A 26,978-nucleotide genomic window follows, 5' to 3' on the forward strand; every position below is an offset into this window, starting at 1 on the left:
AACAAAGACACGAGAGTTATCCGAACTTTCGCCCCTTGTGTTGACTTGCAACCTACAGTCTGTGTTCACAACTGAAAGATAGTAGTATTATGAACTCACTTAATGGTTTTCACGCCAACTTAATGTCTGATTTGCTGGACTGACTTATATGTTTGACTCAAATGTTAATAACGTTTATTTCAAAGTCTTAACAACTTGAAACGCTTTATTATGCCAACAAATACGAGTTAGAGTTTTTACAGTGAGGGATGAGTCCAGGTGAAGGAGAGAGAGAGAGACCAGAGCAACGCTTGATTGGGGCTCTTATGCTCAGGGCGCACCAGCATCAGGTGCTCTGCATCACGCATCTTCTCCCTTGATACCTTCAAGGACACAGGGAAGGAATAAATGGCAAATCCACACTGGCATCTCAGTAGTGAGGCTGTCACACTATACCACCGGAGATATGACGCGTGACCTAGCCTTCTTTCTATGGACCTTGGACTTTGTTACCGTTTCCTCAACAGCCAGAGCAGAAGTAAGTAAGGAAGGAAGGAAGGCAAGGTGTGAACGCATTGCTGAAGGGCAGCGAGCTAAAAACGAGTCGTTTTTGCTGACTATGAAGATCGATATCCTCCCCGTAGTGTATTGATCCGTGGACATGATGGGGAAACTGACCGGGTTGTGTGTGCTGTTGTTGGTGCTGAACGTCGCTCTAACCAAGAATACTGTAACACCGGTGTACTTCACGGATGGTGGAGATCTAACGTTAAAAGTGAGGCCTGCTTTTCCGGGTCACATCAACAACATCGTGTGGATATTCAACGGTAATCTGCTGGCTGAGTGGGAGGAAGATGAGGGTTATTACCTCAGAATTAAAGGACGAACAAACCTCACCATAGAGACTGGACAGCTGATCATCAACAAGATGAGCAAAGACGACGAGGGTGTGTATTCAGTGGGGATCAACGACAGAGTCCAGAGTGAGAGATATCAAGCTAAATTGATCAAGAAGGTCCAGAAGCCCAAAGTAGTGGTGAGATCATTGGTTTGTGAAGCTGATTCTGAGAATTGTAGGTTGTCCTGTGACTCAGACACCACCGAGGCTGAACCCATCACCTACAGCTGGAAGAAGGGAGATGGAGAGTGGAAGGTGTCTGGGAAGGACATCACCATCACCAACAAGGATGACTCAGGTGGGAAGACCTTCACCTGCAGGATGGAGAACCCAGTCAGCCGGGAAGAAAGTGACCCGCTCTACAAGGAGCTTATTAAATACGGCACTGTTGTTGCCCTCAATGCTCGGATTTGGGCTGGCGCTGTGGCTGTGGCTGTGGCTCTGGCTCTGGTTGTGGTTGGTGTTGGTTTGGTGGCATGGAAAGAGAAGATGGCCCCTTCAAGAATCGAGGAACCAACATCACTGATCCTGCACATGGAAATGGACAGCCAACTTCTCCTCCTAGTGACAGTTCACCTAAGACACCTGAGAACGTACCACTTCAGGCTAACCCACAAGACACAAAGTCAGAAGCCAAAGAAACTGCATGAAGTTGAGGAGCTCAAACAGGTCTCAGACTACTACTTCTGCATACATGACATGTACAAACATGTTCATTTTTAGTGTATTTTTTAGCAGTCAGCTGATATCTGATAAGAAACCATACCAAAAAAAGGCTGATTTAATCACCAGAAGTGAATGTAATTAAATTACCAACATTTCAGCATTTTCTAAACAAATTCCAAAAGGTCTACATATAAAGACGTACACACAATTGCATTTAGTCGTTAAGATTTTAATCTGTAACATGTTTATTTTTTATAGTTTTCATTACTTTGTTCTTATACTAAATGTCCTTACCGCAACATTTCAATAATATTCGTATATATTTATAAATAAATAAATATTTTTAAATTCATTTTCATCAAGCTTTGTGCATTATTGTAAATATTGATAAAAAAAATATTTTTTAAAAATAACAACCTGAACAATATAGACAGTAACCATAGATGTCAATCTTCATACTTCCAAGAGTCGAAGTCGAAGGTGACGCCTTCAACTGTCTCTTGTTTTATACAACCAGCAGTCAAAAACTAAAACATATTCAATTTACAGTGATAGAAAAGTAGTAAAATCTCTACATTTGTGAAGTGGCAGCCAGATCATTTTGTAATTTTGGCTTGATAAATTACTTCTGACAATCAATCAATTATCAAAATTGACGTTATTATTAAAAGGGTTATTAAACTCTCCATAAATGATAATGCAGTCCAAAAAAAGATGTGTGAAGTGATTTTGGTGGTACTACACTGTATAATACTGAAGTTAATGAATATTTTTCTCTTCTCGGCGTTGCACTTTGTAGACGGTCCCTGACCTCTGGTCTCTCAGCCGGCTGCACATAGAGACCAGTGTTATGTGTTATGTGTTGATTAAAATGAGGTTGTAGCTCGTTGTCTTCCTCACTACGGTTAGAAAGAGCCGTTGTTTGTGTTTTAACCACATTTTGGTTATGAGTTATTGATCCAGGAAGTTTGAATCTGTCAATATCTTTCCAACTTTACCGAAGTACATCATCTAGGGGGTCTCTGTACATCAGCAACGTGTGGACAGTCAGGAATGATTGGAAGAAGTGCTCTAGGAAGTAACTTGAGGGAACGAGATAATAAAAACTTTCTTCTAGGTGGTCTAGGGGGGCTCCGTAGGAACTAAACCAAAAAAGGAGAAACTACACTATGTAGCCAAAGGTATGTGGACACACTTTAGTGTACATTTGATCTGGGACTGTTTTTATGTTAAACATTTCTATTTGTTGTTTTATTATTCACAACAGGTATAGCACAACGGCAAAACTATAAAGGAACTAATTTACATATTTGGAACTATATTATCCTAGACCAGGGGTCAGCAACCTGCAGCTCTGGAGCCACATGAGGCTCTTCAGCTCCTCTCCAGTGGCTCCCTGTGGATTTATAAACATGGAAATGAATAACTGTTTTTTGTTTATATTTTCATTATTATTTATCATTGATGAAGGTCTATGGTACGACGGAGTATTAGGGCCACATTGAGGAAAAAAAAATCTAAGATTTCAAGAATAAAGTCATAATATTATAAAGTAGTAATTTTACGTTTTATTTAATTTTTTTCTCGTAAAGTTATGACTTTATTCTTGTAATATTATGGCTTTATTCTGTAAATCTCAGATGTTTTTCCCTCAATGTGGCCCTAATACTCTGTCGTACATTTGCTCTTTGGCCCTCACTGCATTAGACTTATATACTATTTACTTAGACTATAAACTGTGTTATCTTCATCACAATGATCAAATGTTTTGCGGTTGTAAACTCCTCGTCATAGATATTTATGGAATATACATGCATGTCTGACAGATTTTGATAATTGAATGGATCGTTTTGCATGTGACGGCTCAAACGATGAAAGATTGTTTAGAAGTTGTGAAGAAGACGACAATTTCACTGAGAAACAACTCATCAGTTTTGATCCATGTGCAAGTGGTTATTGTACTGACTCTTTTGTACTTTACGTGCAATTTGCTTGAATGAATGAAAAATTTGAATCTGTTATCAACAACAAACTAATTGTTTAGAGATTTGAGTTCATTGTTTTAAAAAAAATAATTCTCATTTGAGAATTGAGCCAAAACGAATGAGAAAAACTGTAAAAGAACACATGATGTTCTATTAAAATGATGATGGATTTGGTTTTCTAACGGTTAACACCCTGATATTGCTGCTTTGTGCACAAGGGGCCTAAAGATAACCCTTCTGGCCGTTCTATTATATCAGGTAATGGTACTCTCACAGAACCGACTTCTAAATATATTGATTCCTTTTTTAAACCTTTGGTGAGAAGACTACCATCCTTTATTGAGCACACCACTGATGTATTGAATAGGATTGCCACATTGACTAATATCCGGTCCCATTTCCTTGTCACCATGGATATAGAAAGTTTATATACAATATATATACAAGCAACTTTCAGATGATTCCTAGGCCCAAACATACATAAAAACACAGACACCCACCAACAAAGACAACATATACATTCACACACATGAAACACCCCACACCCTCAAAATCCCAATTGTCTGTGATTATTGTGAAAGAGCAGTCACAGAGTCCCGTCCTCCCCGTAGTCCCAATAAGAACATAGAAGAATAAAACATGCAAACTGAGAATCCCCTTCAACCTAAAAATATCCTTGTAATTCAAAACGCCAATAACTTGGTGTATCTCTTCTGGCACTCAGCGGACACAGTCATGTGGTGACTTCTGCTTTCGTTTCCTCAACAGCCAGCAGAAGGAAGGATGTGAAATCATTGCTTAAGGGTGTGGGACGGCGAGCTAAAAAATGAACCGTCCGTTTCTTACTGACTACGAAGCTCGATATCTTTCCAGTGGTGTATTGATCCGTGGACATGATGGGTAAACTGACCAAGTTGTGTGTGCTTCTGTTGGTGCTGAACGTCGCTCTAACCGAGAATACTGTAACACCGGTGTACTTCACGGATGGCGGAGATCTAACGTTAAAAGTGAGGCCTCCTCTTCCAGATCACATCCACATCATCGTGTGGATATTCAACGATAATCTGCTGGCTGAGTGGGTGGAAGATGTGGGTTATTACCTCAGAATTAGAGGACGAGCAAACCTCACCACAGAGACTGGACAGCTGATCATCAACAAGATGAGCAAAGAGGACGAGGGTGTGTATTCAGTGGAGATCAACGACAGAGTCCAGAGTGAGAGATATCAAGCTAAATTGATCAAGAAGGTCCAGAAGCCCAAAATAACGCAGATATGTACTTTTGAAGATGGGTATGCGAATTGTAAATTCTCCTGTGACTCAAACACAACCAAGGCTGAACCAGTCAGCTACAGATGGAAGAAGGGAGATGGAGAGTGGAAGGTGTTTGGGAAGGACATCACCAGCGGCGAATATTTTTCGGAGACCGTCATCTGCCGGATAGAGAACCCAGTCAGCCGGGAAGAAAGTGACCCAGAACACAGAAAGCGCTACGTGATGATTTGGCTCATCATCTTATCTGCTATAGTTTTGGGTGGATTTGTAGTTGTGTATAGTTTGATTAAGGCATGGGAAAAAAAGATAGGCCCCTTCAAGAATCGAGGCAGCAACATCACTGATCCTGCACATGGAAATGGAGATGTACAGCCAACTTCTTCTCCTAGTGACCTAGTGACAATTGGGCCATATGACTGGGCCATATGAGAACGTACCACTTCAAGATAACCCCTAAGACACAAAGTCAGACGCCATAGAAACTGCATGAAGTTGAGGAGCTCAAATAGTCCTCAGACTTCTATTTCTGCATACATGACATGTACAAACATGTTAATGTTTTGTGTATTTTTTAGCAGTCAGCTGTGTGCATCATCGACTGTTACCTGCAGCAGAGGGATTTTCATAACAACAAAGTTGTTTTTTAGAACAGCATGAAAACATGATTGTATTTTTATTTTATTTTATTTTTTAAACAGCCACCTGTGTATATGTATGTATGTATGTATGTATGTATGTATGTGGATGTTTCTGCAACTAAAATCACTTTTGACTCTCCTAAATTAGAAAGACTAAACTTATATTAACAGATATATGATATTCTCAGTGAGTCTTTGCAGTGTGCCTGAGGATGCAAATAAGTCAATATGATTCTCAGATTGATGATGCGAGTGAATCAGCTTTGAATATATCTGATAAGAAACCATACCAAAGAAAAGGCTGATTTAATCACCAGAAGTGAATGTAATTAAATTACCAACATTTCAGCATTTTCTGACCAGTTTCCAAAAGGTCTACATATATGTATATACTGTATATGTTCTTAATATGCCTGTTTATGTTCTTAATATGTCTTGTACAAATTATCTCTGATATATGTACATTCATACTTCCTGATATGTATATGTTCTTAATAAGCCTTGTACAAAGTATTTCCTTTTATAATTGTAATATAACATTATTTTTAATGGAGCTTCCCAGCAGAAAGCATTTCACACGATTGTACTTGTATAACCGGCGTGACAATAAACATCTTGAATCTTGAATCTTGAACGTGCCACAGAGCGTTCTTTAAAACTGCTCTTATGAAGCAACACATACTCATCAGCGGACACAGCAGCCTCAGCCGCAGTGGTGCTTTTCCGTTCTGTGATGTATGTTGCAATACGATCCGTATAACATATCTATGAATTTTAACCATCTGAGAAAACTAAACTTATATTAACAGATATATGATATTCTCAGTGAGTCTTTGCAGTGTGCCTGAGGATGTAAATAAGTCAATCAGATATATTGATAATGTGAGTGAAGCAGATTTGAATATATTTGATAAGAAACCATACCAAAGAAAAGGCTGATTTAATCACCAGAAGTGAATGTAATTAAATTACCAACATTTCAGCATCTTCTGACCAGTTTCCAAAAGGTCTACATATAAAGACGTACACACAATTGCATTTAGTCGTTAAGATTTTAATCTGTAAAATGTTTATTTTTTATGTTTTGTATCACTTTGTTCTTATACTAAATGTCCTTACCGCAACATTTCAATAACATTCATATATATAAATAAATAAATATTTTAAAATTCATTTTCATCAAGCTTTGTGCATTATTGTAAATATTGATGTAAAAATATTTTCTAAAAATAACAACCTGAACATTTAGACAGTAACCATAGATGTCAATCTTCATACTTCCAAGAGTCCAAGTCGAAGGTGACGCCTTCAACTGTCTCTTGTTTTATACAACCAGCAGTCAAAAACTAAAACATATTCAATTTACAGTGATAGAAAAGTAGTAAAATCTCCACATTTGTGAAGTGGCAGCCAGATCATTTTGTAATTTTTGCTTGATAAATTACTTTTGACAATCAATCAATTATCAAAATTGACGTTATTATTAAAAGGGTTATTAAACTCTCCATAAATGATAATGCAGTCCAAAAAAAGTTGTGTGAAGTGATGTTGGTGGTACTACACTGTATAATACTGAAGTTAAGGAATATTTTTCTCTTCTCGGCGTTGCACTTTGTAGACGGTCCCTGACCTCTGGTCTCTCAGCCGGCTGCATATAGAGACCAATATTATGTGTTATGTGTTGATTAAAATGAGGTTGTAGCTCGTTGTCTACCACACTATGGTTAGAAAGAGCTGTTGTTTGTGTTTTATCAACGTTTTGGTTATGAGTTATTGATCCAGGAAGTTTGAATCTGTCAATATCTTTCCAACTTTACCAAAGTACATCATCTAGGGGGTCTCTGTAGATCAGCAACGTGTGGACAGTCAGGAATGATTGGAAGAAGTGCTCTAGGAAGTAACTCGAGGGAACGAGATAATAAAAGCTTTCTTCTAGGGGTCTAGGGGGGCTCCGTAGGAACTAAACCAAAAAAGGAGAAACTACACTATGTAGCCAAAGGTATGTGGACACACTTTAGTGTACATTTGATCTGGGACTGTTTTTATGTTAAACATTTATATTTGTTGTTTTATTATTTACAAAAGGTATAGCACAACGGCAAAACTATAAAGGAACTAATTTACATATTTGGAGCTATATTATCCTAGACCAGGGGTCAGCAACCTGCAGCTCTGGAGCCACATGAGGCTCTTCAGCTCCTCTCCAGTGGCTCCCTGTGGATTTATAAACATGGAAATGAATAACTGTTATTGTTTATATTTTCATTTTTATTTATTATTGTTGAAGGTCTATGGTACGATGGTACAACGCAGTATTAGGGCCACATTGAGGGAAAAAAAAATCTGAGATTTCAAGAATAAAGTCATAATATTACAAGAATAAAGTCAGAATATTATAAAGTAGTAATTTTACGTGTTATTTAATTTTTTTCTCGTAAAGTTATGACTTTATTCTTGTAATATTATGACTTTATTTGGGATATCTCAGATGTTTTTCCCTCAATGTGGCCCTAATACTCTGTCGTACATTTGCTCTTTGGCCCTCACTGCATTAGACTTATATACTATATACTTAGACTATTAACTGCGTTACCTTCATCACAATGATCAAATGTTTTGCGGCTCCAGGCAGATTTTTTTTTTTTTTTTTTTTTGCCTAATATGGCTCTTTTGATAGTAAAGGTTGCTGACCCCTGTCCTTGACCTTTGGATAATATGGTACACATGGAAGATTTGGCAACTTGCACATGGAATTACATTAAGTAATCACAAAGAAGGAAAAATACATAAATAAATACATAAAATAAATAACAATAATAATAGTAATAATAAATAAATCGTAAAAAAGAAATATATATATGTATATATATGTATATATACATACATACATACACCCATGATGCATATGCATATATATATATATATATATATATATATATGTACATACAAGCACACAGATACATTTAAAATAATAATAAAACCATAATACATACACCGAAACATGCAAAAATAAAATAAATAAATAAAAACATAAAGGGCTGTTGCTCATTTTGGCCTTCAAAGATATGTATTGTAAAAGTCCATACATTTTGCAATACACTACAGGTGAATAGTTTTTTTTTAACTAACAGATATCACCATGAAACTTCCCCAGTTGATTACTTACATTAAGAGATTTGTTTTGTATTGCAAGTTTTCTGAAATGTTATCTTTAAATATGCAAATGAGGCATTATATAATGCTGACTTTTGGTGAATTTAGGAGAAATCTACAGCGTTACATTATACTGTATACATCTCACTGTGTTCCACCTGTATTTTATATCATACTTGAATGTCTGTTTACAAGTTACCAATAGTCTTATAGTGCCCCCTACTGGCACTTATAGGAACCTGCCACTGCAGACTGAGCCCAACTTTACAGTAGAAGTAGCCTGTATCAGGTGGTGTAATCAACAGGCACTCAGATCTTTATTAGTTTGGTTTATATTTTGTATTATTAATCTGTAAAGTAACCAAAGGTATCAAATGTAGTGCAGTAATTTCCCTCTAAGATGTAACAAGTGGAATAGAAGTACTAAGTACTATAAGTACAAGCACGTTAAAATTTTACTTAAGTACACTAGAGTAAGTGTATTTTCTACCACCGGTCGTCATTTCTCTGTATCTGAAGATGGATCATAGTGATAAAATACCCCCGGTAGAACGGCATCCATATAACCGTTCACTCATTCAAAGCATTTATGGTGAATAATAATATGCCATACTGGTAAATGTTCTGATGTGTGACCGTGTTACAGGCTAACTAAACATAATAAAAATAGGCCCTTGCTAACCCTTTCACTTCCAAATCCTACAGTATTTATCTAACAAAGAGCACTTAGCCTTGAATGAACTTTCTAATAATAAAGACATCAGTATTCGTCCAGCGGATAAGGGTGGCGCTGTAGTTGTATTATCCAAAGAAAAATACATTGAACAGCAAAACCTGTGTTGGACTGACAGTAAGCTGCTCAGCTTTGGCTCATTTCTCAAAACAGTCTTAACTTTCTCTAAACTGAAAGTGCAGCCTTCACAACTGCTTCATGGGACATTACAACTCTACTGCATGTTTGCAAAAGGCAGTAACTCACCCAAAACACTTCATTCATGCTCCTAAACCTTGTTATTGTTTCAGTAAATTGGCCACCAAAATGAAAAGTAATTTTGTCATCGTGTGAGCCGTCCTGGTCAAAATGTGGAGATGATTTTCCCCCATGACAGTCAACCCTGGAAAAGTTTCTTTATATACAAATCTCTGTTTTGTTCTACTTTTTATTGACACTGACTGCTTATACTGTACGATACAAGAATGTCAGTTTTGTCTAGCTGAATGTGTAGTCAGTATGTCAAATACAAATAATATAAATGTATATAAATGTAAGAGTTACACAGTAAAAGGATATGCACATTTGTATGTATACAGTTAATTTATTCATGTAGCAATGTGTTGAACAGAAATTTTGCCACAAATTGACATTCATGCCAAAAAACAACAACAACAACAACAACAACAACAACAACAACAACAACAACAACCCTGCAACAATGAACAAAAACTTCAGTAGTTCAGTTCAAAAACAACAAACTGTACCTCCTCGTCATAGATATTTATGGAGTATACATGCATGTCTGACAGATTTTGATAATTGAATGGATCATTTTGCATGTGACGGCTCAAACGATGAAAGATTGTTTAGAAGTTGTGAAGAAGACGACAATTTCACTGAGAATCAACTCATCAGTCTTGATCAGCAAGACGTGCAAGTGGTTATTGTACTGACTCTTTTGTACACACGTGCCAAAACACGTGCTTGAATGAATACAAAATTTTAATCTGTTGTGAACGACAAACTAATTGTTTAGAGATTTGAGCTCATTGTTTTGAAAAAAAAAGATTCTCATTTGAGATTTGAGCCAAAGTTTGATGTTCTATTGGAAGAGGCGCTTGATGAGGGTTGTATCAATGATAATGAATTTGGTTTTCTAACAGTTGAACACCCTGTTATTGCTGCTTTTTACCTACTCCCCAAAGTGCACAAGGGGCCTAAAGATAACCCTCCTGGCCGTTCTATTATATCAGGTAATGGTACTCTCACAGAACCCACTTCTAAATATATTGATTCCTTTATTAAACCTTTGGTAAGAAAACTACTATCCTTTATTGAGCACACCACTGATGTGTGACTCCGGTCCCATTTCCTTGTCTAGGGGGTCTAGGGGTCTAGGGGTCTAGGGGACTAGGGGGTCTAGGGGTCTAGGGGGTCTAGGGGTCTAGGGGACTAGGGGGTCTAGGGGTCTAGGGGGTCTAGGGGTCTAGGCGGTCTAGGGGGTCTAGGGGTCTAGGGGGTCTAGGGGTCTAGGCGGTCTAGGCGGTCTAGGCGGTCTAGCCAGTCTAGGGGTCTAGGGGACTAGGAGGTCTAGGGGTCTAGGCGGTCTAGGCGGTCTAGCCAGTCTAGGGGTCTAGTGGTCTAGGGGATCTAGGGGTCTAGGGGGTCTAGGGGTCTACGGGTCTAGGGGTTCTAAGGGTCTAGGGGTCTAGGGGTCTAGGGAGTCTAGGGGTCTAGGGGGTCTAGGGGGTCTAGGGGTCTAGGGGGTCTAGGGGGTCTAGGGGTCTAGGGGGTCTAGGGGGTCTAGGGGTCTAGGGGGTCTAGGGGTCTAGGGGGTCTAGGGGGTCTCCGTGCTGACGGATTCGCTCTACTTCAATTTGCTTTTTAACTTCCAATTCATGTTTCATTTTGTCATGTTCAAGCTGCAACATCAGAATCTCCTTCTGTTGCTCAAAAGTTAGTCCCTGAGTCTGAAAGGACACAGCAGTAGGACTTGGAGGAGACTTCTCTTCATCTCTGGGCATAATTCCTATTTTGATTAATTTAGATTTTATAGACTCTTTTAATATTTTCTTTATTGCGCTTGTCTCCTCCAACAACCACTGAATAATGCTGCTCTTTTGTGCAGGTATCTGAGTGTGATGTGTTGAGAGTGAAAACTAAAGAAAAGCCAAACAAAGTCAGCCCGGCAGGTTCTGACAGGGATGAGTCCAGGTGAAGGAGAGAGAGAGACCAGAGCAACGCTTGATTGGGGCTCTTATGCTCAGGGCGCACCAGCATCAGGTGCTCTGCATCACGCATCTCCTCCCTTGATACCTTCAAGGACACAGGGAAGGAATACATGGCAAATCCACACTGGCATCTCAGTAGTGAGGCTGTCACACTATACACCCGGAGATATGACGCGTTGATGGCTCGTGACCCAGCCTCCTTTTAACAGAACTTCATGGTGACTTCTGCTTTCGTTTTCTCAAAAGCCAGCAGAAGGCAGAAGGAAGGACGTGAACGCACTGCTGAAGGGCGGCGAGTTAAACAAGAACCGTCGTTTCTTACTGACTATTAAGATTGATATTCTCCCCGTCGTGAATTGATCCGTGGACATGATGGGTAAACTGACCGGGTTGTGTGTGTTGTTGATGGCGGTGCTGAACGTCGCTGTAACCGAGGATACCGTAACTAAGATGTACTTCGAGGATGGCGACAGTCTAACGTTAGAAGTGAGGCCTGCTTATACGACTCCCATCATTAACATCTTGTGGAAGTTCAACGGTAATCTGCAGGCTGAGTGGGTAAAAGATCTGGTTCCTCTGGGTTATTACCCCAGAATTAAAGGACGAGCAAACCTCACCACAGAGACTGGACAGCTGATCATCAACAACATGAGCAAAAACGACGAGGGTGTGTATTCAGTGGGGATCAACGACAGAGTCCAGAGTGAGAGCTATCACGCTAAATTTATCAAGAAGGTCCAGAAGCCCAAAGTAGTGGTGAGACCATTGATTTGTGGAGCTGATTTTGAGAGTTGTAAGTTCTCCTGTGACTCAGACACCACCGAGGCTGAACCCATCACCTACAGCTGGAAGATGGGAGGTGGAGAGTGGGAGGTGTTGGGGAAGGACATCAACATCACCAGCACCAAGGACTCAGGTGTGAAAACCTTCACCTGTAGGATGAAGAACCCAGTCAGCCAGGAAGAAAGTGACCCAGAACCCAACCCGCTCTACAAGGACCCTACTGAGCCAGACAACTGATGCAATTGAGGGAATTGTGGTGTTTTGCTCGTCTTAGCTGTGGCTGGGGTTGGTTTGGCATGGATAATGAAGAAAGGCCCCTTCAAGAACTGAGGCATCAACATCACTGATTCTGCACATGGAAATGGAGATGTACAGCCTACTGCTCATCGTAGTGACAGTGCAATATATGAGAACGTACCACTTCAGAATAACCCCTAAGACACAAAGTCAGACGCCAAAGAAACTGCATGAAGTTGAGTAGCTCAAATAGTCCTCAGACTTCTATTTCTGCATACATGACATGTACAAACATGTTAATTTTTTGTGTATTTTTTAGCAGTCAGCTGTGTGCATCATCGACTGTTACTTGCAGCAGAGGGATTTTCATAACAACAAAGTTGTTTTTTAGAACAGCATGCAGTGTGCCTGAGGATGTAAATAAGTCAATATGATTCTCCAACATTTCAGCATTTTCTGACCAGTTTCCAAAAAGTCTACATATAAAGACGTACACACAATTGCATTTAGTCGTTAAGATTTTAATCTGTAACATGTTTATTTTTTATGTTTTGTATCACTTTGTTCTTATACTAAATGTCCTTACTGCAACATTTCAATAACATTCGTATATATAAATAAATAAATATTTTTAAATTCATTTTCATCAAGCTTTGTGCATTATTGTAAATATTGATATAAAGATATTTTCTAAAAATAACAACCTGAACATTTAGACAGTAACCATAGACGTCAATCTTCATACTTCCAAGAGTCAAAGTCGAAAGTGACGCCTTCAACTGTCTCTTGTTTTATACAACCAGCAGTCAAAAACTAAAACATATTCAATTTACAGTGATAGAAAAGTAGTAAAATCTCCACATTTGTGAAGTGGCAGCCAGATCATTTTGTAATTTTTGCTTGATAAATTACTTCTGACAATCAATCAATTATCAAAATTGACGTTGTTATTAAAAGGGTTATTAAACTCTCCATAAATGATAATGCAGTCCAAAAAAAAAGCTCTTAAAGTTCTTTTGTAGAGAAGACATCAGGATATCATATTGGATCTGTTTTTATATTTAGCTTTTTATTCTTATGATAAACACTGTCAGGTAGTTGGTTGTTAATTTCTATAAATTTATTTTTCTGTCAGTGCCATAATATAATGGGAGTTTGTCTTTTTTGTCTTGAACTTAATAAATTCAAAAGTACTTTTAATAACATGTGCAAACCTTGGTAACAAGTGCAAGTTATTCACATCAAAACGATTCACAAAAGACCTGGGCACCAGACAACACGCCATCTTTGATCATAGACAAACGATATCCCTCCATATTTCATTTTTTCTTACCTCTGATTGCTGACATACGGAGCCGCCCTAGACCCCTAGGAGAAAATGTTTATTATCTCTCGAGGTATCTCGTTCCCTCGAGTTAGTACCTCGTTCCCTCGAGTTAGTATCTCGTTCCCTCGAGTTAGGTATCTCGTTCCCTCGAGTTAGTATCTCTAGTTTTCTCTCTGTAGTCTGTTACCTGTTGAACAAACACCTGCACATGAATAACAGCTGCAGTCTGTATTTATACTGTGGACTGAGTCCTGCTTAGAGGACCAGGAACCATCTCTACTGGCACAATATCTTTGTATTATTTATTCATTATTTGTGTCTGTAGTTATTGATATTCTGACACTAGAAGTTATGTATTAGGCTGAATGTTTGAGGGAAGAGTGAAATGATGTAACTCATATCAAACCCGACACTCAGGAATGATCAGCCTCATGTGACTGAATGGAAATGAGGATAAATGATGTAAAAGGTGTAAAAAACAAACCCTCCTTCTCTCTCTGACTTTAACTGTATCCATAATAAAAGTGAATGGGGGAAATAACAGATGATCAAAAGAAAACTCTTTCTAATAAATGAAGAAAGTTATTTTAAGTAGGTTTGTTGTCAGGTATTATGAACCCCTCTCAGTGTCAGACTCCTTCAGTGACGGTGTGTGAAGCAGAGATCCTGCAGGTCCTCCTGCTGCTGGAACACTTCACCATCAACATGGTCCGTCTGCTGTTCACACCTACAGTTAACACTGATTATAACTAGACGGTGAATCAGAAGACAACTAAAATATAAATCTTTTAATCTGTGATCTGTCTTCACTCCGGTATGAAACTGCAGTGATGTTGATGTATCAGATCAGTCTGATCGGCGCAGCGTTCAATCAATAACTGATATCCAGTAAGGGGGCGTGTCGGTCTGTGATAAACTTCCGTGGAGGAAACACTGGAGGATACACTGGTGTATCCTCGCTTATAGCTCCTCCAGCAAGCCTCCTCACTCCTCGCTCCTCGATCCTCGATCCTCGATGTGCATTTTATGAATTGGGACGTCCTTCAAGATGGAGGACTGAGATCGATTTCCGGGTCACAGCCGGAGGATCGAGGAGCGAGGAGACGAGGAGGCGAAAAATGATGAAATGAGAAGCACCTTATGTGCAGCCGGCTGAGAGACCGTCAGGGACCGTCTACAAAGTGCAAAGCCGAAAAGAGAAAAATATTCATTAACTTCAGTATTATACAGTGTAGTATTTACTGGAAACATACGATATAGCCAAGAGCCAGCTGCCACCTTATTATGGTTTCTGTTTTGAAATGAAGAGGGACTGGAGGCTACAGATAACTCCTCAGGCACGCCCTGCGTCTTGCTAGTGCCAGGGTCAAAATGTGCACACGCAGGTCCCGAGATACAGTTAGCAGGTAGAAAAAGTAAGATGTGAGAGGAGCACAGGATGCTTTTTACTCTCTTGGTCCTAATTGTGCTTTAATGCACCAGGTCTGTAGGTCTAATTTCTCTCATTATTTTCTATTGAGCTAGATTAAAAAAAAAAACTAAACAAACAAACAGGCAAACGGAGCGGATCAAAACGAGGCTTCTTACTGAAATACTGTAGTGACGGCTCATATTTCCCAGAGTTTCCATAGTTGTATCTTTGCGCTGTGTGTTCGTGTTTTATTTGAACCATTAGTGAGGTGGCTGTTATATTTTTTGACAGGTAGCTTGTAATAAAATTTCACTAGTGAACTTTATTACATATAACTGCGAGCGTCAGCGCCGTGTTGCTCGCAGCCAGTTAGGACACTCCAATAGAAAACAATGTAATCAAGCCCAAGTACATGTCCTAGTTGTTTCCTAAATGCAAAACTATCACTGTTTTGTGCTTTATTTTGCATTGCAGTGTTAAGTCCTTCCATTACCAAACTGAATGACTTAATTTTACTAACAGCTTAGCTGTTATTTCAGTTTAGTTTTTTGTCAGGAGAGATTCAGCTGAGGGGGCACAGTGACCTTTTTGGACGGGCCTGGACCCCCATGGCCCGCCCCTAACGCCGACGCTGCCCCCAGAGATATGACGCGTTGATGACCCAGCTTCATTCCCATGGACATTGGTCCTACAGTCTGTCATAGTGACTTCTGTTTTCGTTTCATCAATAGCCAGCAGAAGGAAGGGTGTGAACGCACTGCTTAAGGGTCTGGGGCGGCGAGATAAAAAAATAAGTGTCCGTTTCTTACTGACTATGAAGCTCGATATTCTCCCCATGGTGTATTGAACCGTGGACATGATGGGGAAACTGACCGCATTGTGTGTGCTGCTGTTGGTGCTGAATGTCGCTGTAACCGAGGATACCGTAACTACGGTGTACTTCATGGATGGCGGAGATCTAACGTTAAAAGTGAGGCCTGCTTTTCCGGGACACATCAACGACATCTTGTGGAAGTTCAACGGTAATCTGCTGGCTGAGTGGGTGGAGCTGGAAGATGAGGGTTATTACCTCAGAATTAAAGGACGAGCAAACCTCACCACAGAGACTGGACAGCTGATCATCAACAAGATGAGCAAAGAGGACGAGGGTGTGTATTCAGTGGAGATCAACGGCAGAGTCCAGAGTGAGAGATATCGAGCTAAATTGATCAAGAAGGTCCAGAAGCCCAAAGTAGCTCTAAGGACATTGACTTGTGAACCTTATTCTGATAGTTGTAGGTTGTCCTGTGACTCAGACACCACCGAGGCTGAACCTGTCACCTACAGCTGGAAGAAGGGAGATGGAGAGTGGGAGGTGTCTGGGAAGGACATCACCATCACCAACAAGGATGACTCAGGTGTGAAGACCTTCACCTGCAGGATGGAGAACCCAGTCAGCCGGGAAGAAAGTGACCCGCTCTACAAGGAGCTTAAGAGAGACTACAGGGTTTTAATTGTGATGGGTGTTTTTTTTGGGTGTTTTTTCTGCACGGTGGTGCAGTGGTTAGCACTGGCACCTCACAGCTATAGGGTCGCAGGTTAAAAAAAAACGGCTTGGGGCCCTTCTGTGTGGAGTTTGCATGTTCTTCCCGTGTTAGCGTGGGTTTTCTCCGGGTACTCCGGTTTCCTCCCACAGTCCAAAGACATGCAGGTTAGGTTAATTGTGGACTCTAAATTGCCCGTAGGTGTGAGTGTGAGCGTGAATGGTTGTCTGTCTCTATGTGTCAGCCCTGCGATGGACTGGCGACCTGTCCAGGGTGTACCCCGCCTTCGCCCAATGTCGGCTGGGATCGGCTCCAGCCCAGCCGTGTGTGTATTTTTTAGCAGTCAGCTGTGTGCATCATCGACTGTTACTTGCAGCAGAGGGATTTCATGACAACAAAGTTGTTTTTTAGAACAAATTAATTGTATTTTTATTTTTTTTATTTTTTTTAAACAGCCACCTGTGTGTATAAGTATGTATGTATGTATGTATGTATGTATGTATGTATGTATGTATGTATGTGGGTGTTTCTGCAACTAAAATCACTTTTGACTCTCCTAAATTAAAAAAAAAACAATCTCTATGAATTTTAACCATCAGAGAAAACTAAACTTATATTAACAGATATATGATATTCTCAGTGAGCCTTTGCAGTGTGCCTGAGGATGTAAATAAGTCAATCAGACATATTGATAATGTGAGTGAAGCAGCTTTGAATATATCTGATAAGAAACCATACCAAAGAAAAGGCTGATTTAATCACCAGAAGTGAATGTAATTAAATTACCAACATTTCAGCATCTTCTGACCAGTTTCCAAAAAGTCTACATGTAAAGACGTACACACAATTGCATTTAGTCGTTAAGATTTTAATCTGTAACATGTTTATTTTTTTATAGTTTTCATTACTTTGTTCTTATACTAAATGTCTTTACTGCAACATTTCAATAACATTCATATATATAAATAAATAAATATTTTAAAATTCATTTTCATCAAGCTTTGTGCATTATTGTAAATATTGATATAAAAATATTGTCTAAAAATAACAACCTGAACATTTAGACAGTAACCATAGATGTCAATCTTCATACTTCCAAGAGTCGAAGTCGAAGGTGACGCCTTCAACTGTCTCTTGTTTTATACAACCAGCTGTCAAAAACTAAAACATATTCAATTTACAGTGATAGAAAAGTAGTAAAATCTCCACATTTGTGAAGTGGCAGCCAGATCATTTTGTAATTTTTGCTTGATAAATTACTTTTGACAATCAATCAATTATCAAAATTGACGTTATTATTAAAAGGGTTATTAAACTCTCCAGAAATGATAATGCAGTCCAAAAAAAAGTCCCTAATACTCCGTCGTACATTGTCTCTTTGGCCCTCACTGCATTAGATTTATATACTATAAACTTAGACTATAAACTGTGTTACCTTCATCACAATGATCAAATGTTTTGCGGCTCCAGACAGATTTTTGTTGTTTTTTTTGCCTAAAATGGCTCTTTTGATAGTAAAGGATGCTGACCCCTGCCCTAGACCTTTGGATAATGTGGTACACATGGAAGATTTGGCAACTTGCACATGGAATTACATTAAGTTATCACAAATCACCATGAAACTTCCCCAGTTGATTACTTACATTAAGAGATTTTTTTTGTATTGCAAGTTTTCTGAAATGTTATCTTTAAATATGCAAATGAGGCATTATATAATGCTGACTTTTGGTAAATTAGGAGAAATCTACAGCGTTACATTATACTGTATACATCTCACTGTGTCCCACCTGTATTTTATATCATACTTGAATGTCTGTTTACAAGTTACCAATAGTCTTATAGTGCCCCCTACTGGCACATATAGGAACCTGCCACTGCAGACTGAGCCCAACTTTACAGTAGAAGTAGCCTGTATCAGGTGGTGTAATCAACAGGCACTCAGATCTTTATTAGTTTGGTTTATATTTTGTATCATTAATCTGCAAAGTAACCAAAGGTATCAAATGTAGTGCAGTAAAAAGTATTTCCTTCTAAGATGTAATAAGTGGAATAGAAGTACACTAGAGTAAGTGTATTTTCTACCACCGGTCGTCATTTCTCTGTATCTAAAGATGGATCATAGTGATAAAATACCCCCGGTAGAACGGCATCCATATAACCGTTCACTCATTCAAAGCATTTATGGTGAATAATAATATGCCATACTGGTAAATGTTCTGATGTGTGACCGTGTTACAGGCTAACTAATAATAATAAAAATAGGCCCTTGCTAACCCTTTCACTTCCAAATCCTACAGTATTTATCTAACAAAGAGCACTTAGCCTTGAATGAACTTTCTAATAATAAAGACATCAGTATTCGTCCAGCGGATAAGGGTGGCGCTGTAGTTGTATTATCCAAAGAAAAATACATTGAACAGCAAAACCTGTGTTGGACTGACAGCAAGCTGCTCAGCTTTGGCTCATTTCTCAAAACAGTCTTAACTTTCTCTAAACTGAAAGTGCAGCCTTCACAACTGCTTCATGGGACATTACAACTCTATTGCATGTTTGCAAAAGGTAGTAACTCACCCAAAACACTTCATTCATGCTCCTAAACCTTGTTATTGTTTCAGTAAATTGGCCACCAAAATGAAAAGTAATTTTGTCATCGTGTGAGCCGTCCTGGTCAAAATGTGTAGATGATTTTTCCCCATGACAGTCAACCCTGGAAATGTTTCTTTATATACAAATCTCTGTTTTGTTCTACTTTTTATTGACACTGACTGCTTATACTGTACGATACAAGAATGTCAGTTTTGTCTAGCTGAATGTGTAGTCAGTAGGTCAAATACAAATAATATAAATGTATATAAATGTAAGAGTTACTCAGAAAAAGGATATGCACATTTGTATGTATACAGTTAATTTATTTGTGCAGCAATGTGTTGAACAGAAATTTTGCCACAAATTCACATCCATCCCAAAAAACAAAAACAACAACAACAACAACAACAACAACAACAACAACAACAACAACAACAACCCTGCAACAATGAAAAAAACCTGCAGTAGTTCAGTTCAAAAACAACAAACTGTACCTCCTCGTCATAGATATTTATGGAATATACATGCATGTCAGATTTTGATAATTGAATGGATCATTTTGCATGTGACGGCTCAAACGATGAAAGATTGTTTAGAAGTTGTGAAGAAGACGACAATTTCACTGAGAAACAACTCATCAGTTTTGATCCATGTGCAAGTGGTTATTGTACTGACTCTTTTGTACACATGTGCCAAAACACGTGCTTGAATGAATACAAAATTTTAATCTGTTGTGAACGACAAACTAATTGTTTAGAGATTTGAGCTCATTGTTTTGAAAAAAAAAGATTCTCATTTGAGATTTGAGCCAAAGTTTGATGTTCTATTGGAAGAGGCGCTTGATGAGGGTTGTATCAATGATAATGAATTTGGTTTTCTAACAGTTGAACACCCTGTTATTGCTGCTTTTTACCTACTCCCCAAAGTGCACAAGGGGCCTAAAGATAACCCTCCTGGCCGTTCTATTATATCAGGTAATGGTACTCTCACAGAACCCACTTCTAAATATATTGATTCCTTTATTAAACCTTTGGTAAGAAAACTACTATCCTTTATTGAGCACACCACTGATGTGTGACTCCGGTCCCATTTCCTTGTCTAGGGGGTCTAGGGGTCTAGGGGTCTAGGGGTCTAGGGGTCTAGGGGACTAGGGGGTCTAGGGGTCTAGGGGGTCTAGGGGTCTAGGGGACTAGGGGGTCTAGGGGTCTAGGGGGTCTAGGGGTCTAGGCGGTCTAGGGGGTCTAGGGGTCTAGGGGACTAGGGGGTCTAGGGGTCTAGGCGGTCTAGGCGGTCTAGGCGGTCTAGCCAGTCTAGGGGTCTAGGGGACTAGGAGGTCTAGGGGTCTAGGCGGTCTAGGGGGTCTAGGGGTCTAGGGGACTAGGGGGTCTAGGGGTCTAGGCGGTGTAGGCGGTCTAGGCGGTCTAGGCGGTCTAGGCGGTCTAGCCAGTCTAGGGGTCTAGGGGACTAGGAGGTCTAGGGGTCTAGGCGGTCTAGGCGGTCTAGCCAGTCTAGGGGTCTAGTGGTCTAGGGGATCTAGGGGTCTAGGGGGTCTAGGGGTCTACGGGTCTAGGGGTTCTAAGGGTCTAGGGGTCTAGGGGTCTAGGGAGTCTAGTGGTCTAGGGGGTCTAGGGGGTCTAGGGGGTCTAGGGGTCTAGGGGTCTAGGGAGGTCTATGGTCTAGGGGGTCTAGGGGTCTAGGGGGTCTAGGGGTCTAGGGGGTCTAGGGGGTCTCCGTGCTGACGGATTCGCTCTACTTCAATTTGCTTTTTAACTTCCAATTCATGTTTCATTTTGTCATGTTCAAGCTGCAACATCAGAATCTCCTTCTGTTGCTCAAAAGTTAGTCCCTGAGTCTGAAAGGACACAGCAGTAGGACTTGGAGGAGACTTCTCTTCATCTCCGGGAAGGACGCAGTGAATGATTGTAAACCAAAGATATTCATTATCTATTTATAGTACAGAAATAACTACAAATGTGGAGCGTGTCAGTCAGTAACATCAGTAATGTAGATGTGGATGTGTGAGCATGATGAAGTGTGATGTGTTGTGAGTGAAAACTAAAGAAAAGCCAAACAAAGTCAGCCCGGCAGGTTCTGACAGGGATGAGTCCAGGTGAAGGAGAGAGAGAGACCAGAGCAACGCTTGATTGGGGCTTTTATGCTCAGGGCGCACCAGCATCAGGTGCTTTGCATCACGCATCTTCTCCCTTGATACCTTCAAGGACACAGGGAAGGAATACATGAGGTTGTCGTGAGGTGAGGCCGTCACACTATACCCCCGGATTTATGACACGTTGATGACGCGTGACCCAGCCTTCTTTCTATGGACCTTGGACTTTGTTACCGTTTCCTCAACAGCCAGAGCAGAAGTAAGGAAGGAAGGAAGGCAAGGTGTGAACGCATTGCTGAAGGGCAGCGAGCTAAAAACGAGTCGTTTTTGCTGACTATGAAGATCGATATCCTCCCCGTAGTGTATTGATCCGTGGACATGATGGGGAAACTGACCGGGTTGTGTGTGCTGTTGTTGGTGCTGAACGTCGCTCTAACCGAGAATACTGTAACACCGGTGTTCTTCACGGATGGTGGAGATCTAACGTTAAAAGTGAGGCCTACTTTTCCGGGTCACATCAACATCATCGTGTGGATATTCAACGATAATCTGCTGGCTGAGTGGGTGGAAGATGAGGGTTATTACCTCAGAATTAAAGGACGAGCAAACCTCACCACAGAGACTGGACAGCTGATCATCAACAAGATGAGCAAAGAGGACGAGGGTGTGTATTCAGTGGAGATCAACGACAGAGTCCAGAGTGAGAGCTATAAAGCTAAATTGATCAAGAAGGTCCAGAAGCCCAAAGTAGCTCTAGGGACATTGACTTGTGAACCTTATTCTGATAGTTGTAGGTTCTTCTGTGACTCAGACACCACCGAGGCTGAACCTGTCACCTACAGCTGGAAGAAGGGAGATGGAGAGTGGGAGGTGTCTGGGAAGGACATCACCATCACCAACAAGGATGACTCAGGTGTGAAGACCTTCACCTGCAGGATGGAGAACCCAGTCAGCCGGGAAGAAAGTGACCCCGAACCCATCCTGCTCTACAAGAAGCCTAAGCCAGACAACAGGGGTTTAATTGTGATGGGTGTTTTTTTTGGTTTGCTCGTCTTAGCTGTGGTAGGTGTTTTTTTTGTGTGTTTTTTTGTGTGGTTTTTTGTGCGTTTTTTTGTGCGTTTTTTTTGTGTGGTTTTTTGTACTAAAGAAGATAGGCCCCTCCCAGAAGCACATGGAAATGGACAGCCAACTTCTCTCTCCTAGTGACAGTTCACCTAAGACAGCTGAGACCGTACCACTTCAGGCTAACCCACAAGATACAAAGTCAGACGCCAAAGAAACTGCATGAAGTTGAGGAGCTCAAATAGTCCTCAGACTTCTATTTCTGCATACATGACATGTACAAACATGTTAATTTTCTGTGTATTTTTTAGCAGTCAGCTGTGTGCATCATCGACTGTTACTTGCAGCAGAGGGATTTTCATAACAACAAAGTTGTTTTTTAGAACAAATTAATTGTATTTTTTATTTTTTTATTTTTTTTAAACAGCCACCTGTGTGTATAAGTATGTATGTATGTATGTGTGTATGTGTATGTATGTGGGTGTTTCTGCAACTAAAATCACTTTTGACTCTCCTAAATTAAAAAAAAAACAATCTCTATGAATTTTAACCATCAGAGAAAACTAAACTTATATTAACAGATATATGATATTCTCAGTGAGTCTTTGCAGTGTGCCTGAGGATGTAAATAAGTCAATCAGACATATTGATAATGTGAGTGAAGCAGCTTTGAATATATCTGATAAGAAACCATACCAAAGAAAAGGCTGATTTAATCACCAGAAGTGAATGTAATTAAATTACCAACATTTCAGCATCTTCTGACCAGTTTCCAAAAAGTATACATATAAAGACGTACACACAATTGCATTTAGTCGTTAAGATTTTAATCTGTAACATGTTTATTTCTTATAGTTTTCATTACTTTGTTCTTATACTAAATGTCCTTACCGCAACATTTCAATAACATTCATATATATAAATAAATAAATATTTTTAAATTCATTTTCATCAAGCTTTGTGCATTATTGTAAATATTGATATAAAAATATTGTCTAAAAATAACAACCTGAACATTTAGACAGTAACCATAGATGTCAATCTTCATACTTCCAAGAGTCAAAGTCGAAGGTGACGCCTTCAACTGTCTCTTGTTTTATACAACCAGCTGTCAAAAACTAAAACATATTCAATTTTCAGTGATAGAAAAGTAGTACAATCTCCACATTTGTGAAGTGGCAGCCAGATCATTTTGTAATTTTTGCTTGATAAATTACTTTTGACAATCAATCAATTATCAAAATTGACGTTATTATTAAAAGGGTTATTAAACTCTCCAGAAATGATAATGCAGTCCAAAAAAAAGTCCCTAATACTCCGTCGTACATTGTCTCTTTGGCCCTCACTGCATTAGACTTATATACTATATACTTAGAGTATTAACTGTGTTACCTTCATCACAATGATCAAATGTTTTGCGGCTCCAGACAGATTTTTGTTGTTGTTTTTTTTGCCTAAAATGGCTCTTTTGATAGTAAAGGATGTTGACCCCTGTCCTAGACCTTTGGATAATGTGGTACACATGGAAGATTTGGCAACTTGCACATGGAATTACATTAAGTAATCACAAATCACCACATCACATATCATCATGAAACTTCCCCAGTTGATTACTTACATTAAGAGATTTTTTTTGTATTGCAAGTTTTCTGAAATGTTATCTTTAAATATGCAAATGAGGCATTATATAATGCTGACTTTTGGTGAATTTAGGAGAAATCTACAGCGTTACATTATACTGTAAACATCTCATTGTGTCCCACCTGTATTTTATATCATACTTGAATGTCTGTTTACAAGTTACCAATAGTCTTATAGTGCCCCCTACTGGCACATATAGGAACCGGCCACTGCAGACTGAGCCCAACTTTACAGTAGAAGTAGCCTGTATCAGGTGGTGTAATCAACAGGCACTCAGATCTTTGTTAGTTTAGTTTATATGTTGTATTATTAATCTGCAAAATACCAAAAGTATCAAATATAGTGCAGTAATTTCCCTCTAAGATGTAACAAGTGGGATAGAAGTAGAATGGAAATACTACAAGTATGTTAAAATGTTCCTTAAGTACACTAGAGTAAGTGTATTTTCTACCACCGGTCGTCATTTCTCTGTATCTGAAGATAGATCATAGTGATAAAATACCCCCCGGTAGAACGGCATCCATATAACCGTTCACTCATTCAAAGCATTTATGGTGAATAATAATATGCCATACTGGTAAATGTTCTGATGTGTGACCGTGTTACAGGATAACTAAACATAATAAAAATAGGCCCTTGCTAACCCTTTCACTTCCAAATCCTACAGTATTTATCTAACAAAGAGCACTTAGCCTTGAATGAACTTTCTAATAATAAAGACATCAGGATTCGTCCAGCGGATAAGGGTGGCGCTGTAGTTGTATTATCCAAAGAAAAATACATTGAACAGCAAAACCTGTGTTGGACTGACAGTAAGCTGCTCAGCTTTGGCTCATTTCTCAAAACAGTCTTAACTTTCTCTAAACTGAAAGTGCAGCCTTCACAACTGCTTCATGGGACATTACAACTCTATTGCATGTTTGCAAAACGTAGTAACTCACCCAAAACACTTCATTCATGCTCCTAAACCTTGTTATTGTTTCAGTAAATTGGCCACCAAAATGAAAAGTAATTTTGTCATCATGTGAGCCGTCCTGGTCAAAATGTGGAGATGATTTTCCCCCATGACAGTCAACCCTGGAAATGTTTTTTTATATACAAATCTCTGTTTTGTTCTACTTTTTATTGACACTGACTGCTTATACTGTACGATACAAGAAAGTCAGTTTTGTCTAGCTGAATGTGTATGGCACTGAGCTTTTCAGATTCCCATTTCAACAGTAGGTCAAATACAAATAATATAAATGTATATAAATGTAAGAGTTACACAGAAAAAGGATATGCACATTTGTATGTATACAGTCAATTTATTTGTGTAGCAATGTGTTGAACAGAAATTTTGCCATAAATTGACATCCATGCCAAAAAACAACAACAACAACAACAACAACAACAACAACAACAACAACAAGTCTACGGGGTCTAGGGGTCTATGGGGTCTAGGGGGTCTAGGGGGTCTAAGGGTCTAGGGGTCTATGGAGTCTAGGGGTGTATGGGGTCTAGGGGGTCTAGGGGGTCAAGGGGTCTAGGGGGCAACAACCCTGCAACAATGAAAAAAAACTGCAGTTCAAAAACAACAAATTGTACCTCCTCGTCATAGATATTTATGGAGTATACATGCATGTCTGACAGATTTTGATAATTGAATGGATCATTTTGCATGTGACGGCTCAAACGATGAAAGATTGTTTAGAAGTTGTGAAGAAGACGACAATTTCACTGAGTATCATCAGTTTTGATCAGCAAAATGTGCAAGTGGTTATTGTACTGACTCTTTTGTACTTTACGTGCAATTTGCTTGAATGAATGAATTTATTTCAATAATATACGTATATATTTATAAATAAATAAATATTTTTAAATTCATTTTCATCAAGCTTTGTGCATTATTGTAAATATTGATAAAAAAAATATTTTTTAAAAATAACAACCTGAACAATATAGACAGTAACTTTAGATGTCAATCTTCATACTTCCAAGAGTCGAAGTCGAAGGTGACGCCTTCAACTGTCTCTTGTTTTATACAACCAGCAGTCAAAAACTAAAACATATTCAATTTACAGTGATAGAAAAGTAGTAAAATCTCCACATTTGTGAAGTGGCAGCCAGATCATTTTGTAATTTTTGCTTGATAAATTACTTCTGACAATCAATCAATTATCAAAATTGACGTTATTATTAAAAGGGTTATTAAACTCTCCATAAATGATAATGCAGTCCAAAAAAAGATGTGTGAAGTGATGTTGGTGGTACTACACTGTATAATACTGAAGTTAAGGAATATTTTTCTCTTCTCGGCGTTGCACTTTGTAGACGGTCCCTGACCTCTGGTCTCTCAGCCGGCTGCACATAGAGACCAATATTATGTGTTATGTGTTGATTAAAATGAGGTTGTAGCTCGTTGTCTACCACACTATGGTTAGAAAGAGCTGTTGTTTGTGTTTTAACAACGTTTTGGTTATGAGTTATTGATCCAGGAAGTTTGAATCTGTCAATATCTTTCCAGCTTTACCAAAGTACATCATCTAGGGGGGTCTCTGTACATCAGCAACGTGTGGACGGTCAGGAATGATTGGAAGAAGTGCTCTAGGAAGTAACTCGAGGGAACGAGATAATAAAAGCTTTCTCCTAGGGTCTAGGGGGGCTCCGTAGGAACTAAACCAAAAAAGGAGAAACTACACTATGTAGCCAAAGGTATGTGGACACACTTTAGTGTACATTTGATCTGGGACTGTTTTTATGTTAAACATTTATATTTGTTG

General features: G+C 39.2%; 4 protein-coding genes and 1 long non-coding RNA gene across 6 annotated transcripts in view; 4 read left to right on the plus strand and 1 right to left on the minus strand.

Moving 5' to 3' along the window:
• LOC141774452 (uncharacterized) overlaps positions 1–26,978 on the minus strand; it is a 393,135-nt gene that overhangs the window by 105,865 nt on the left and 260,292 nt on the right. The window lies entirely within an intron of this gene.
• On the plus strand, positions 541–1,600 carry LOC141773559 (CD48 antigen-like). Its single transcript, XM_074645403.1, has one exon. It carries the CDS (start codon positions 641–643, stop codon positions 1,598–1,600), a length of 960 nt encoding a protein of 319 aa, XP_074501504.1. The 5' UTR covers positions 541–640.
• LOC141774433 (CD48 antigen-like) lies at positions 4,343–13,766 on the plus strand. Of its 2 annotated transcripts, XM_074647100.1 has the most exons (2): positions 4,343–4,775; positions 12,275–13,766. In XM_074647100.1, exons 1-2 carry the CDS (start codon positions 4,422–4,424, stop codon positions 12,557–12,559), a joined length of 639 nt encoding a protein of 212 aa, XP_074503201.1. In that variant the 5' UTR covers positions 4,343–4,421; the 3' UTR covers positions 12,560–13,766. The 2 variants fall into 2 exon arrangements, with proteins under 2 accessions (XP_074503201.1, XP_074503200.1); XM_074647099.1 differs by lacking the exon at positions 4,343–4,775 and having other exon boundaries at positions 11,735–13,766.
• LOC141774430 (CD48 antigen-like) lies at positions 15,977–23,478 on the plus strand. The gene is made up of 2 exons (XM_074647097.1): positions 15,977–16,043; positions 21,795–23,478. Exon 2 carries the CDS (start codon positions 21,892–21,894, stop codon positions 22,714–22,716), a length of 825 nt encoding a protein of 274 aa, XP_074503198.1. The 5' UTR covers positions 15,977–16,043; positions 21,795–21,891; the 3' UTR covers positions 22,717–23,478.
• On the plus strand, positions 16,076–16,879 carry LOC141773561 (CD48 antigen-like). Its single transcript, XM_074645404.1, has one exon. It carries the CDS (start codon positions 16,154–16,156, stop codon positions 16,877–16,879), a length of 726 nt encoding a protein of 241 aa, XP_074501505.1. The 5' UTR covers positions 16,076–16,153.

The sequence above is a fragment of the Sebastes fasciatus genome, chromosome 9 (assembly GCF_043250625.1).
Source record: "Sebastes fasciatus isolate fSebFas1 chromosome 9, fSebFas1.pri, whole genome shotgun sequence".
Taxonomy (NCBI): domain Eukaryota; kingdom Metazoa; phylum Chordata; class Actinopteri; order Perciformes; family Sebastidae; genus Sebastes; species Sebastes fasciatus.

Bases quoted from the DNA above. Each gene is read 5' to 3' on its own strand.
- LOC141773561 (XM_074645404.1), top strand. From the start codon at position 16,154: ATGATGGGGAAACTGACCGCATTGTGTGTGCTGCTGTTGGTGCTGAAT.
- LOC141774430 (XM_074647097.1), top strand. From the start codon at position 21,892: ATGATGGGGAAACTGACCGGGTTGTGTGTGCTGTTGTTGGTGCTGAAC.
- LOC141773559 (XM_074645403.1), top strand. From the start codon at position 641: ATGATGGGGAAACTGACCGGGTTGTGTGTGCTGTTGTTGGTGCTGAAC.
- LOC141774433 (XM_074647099.1), top strand. From the start codon at position 11,909: ATGATGGGTAAACTGACCGGGTTGTGTGTGTTGTTGATGGCGGTGCTG.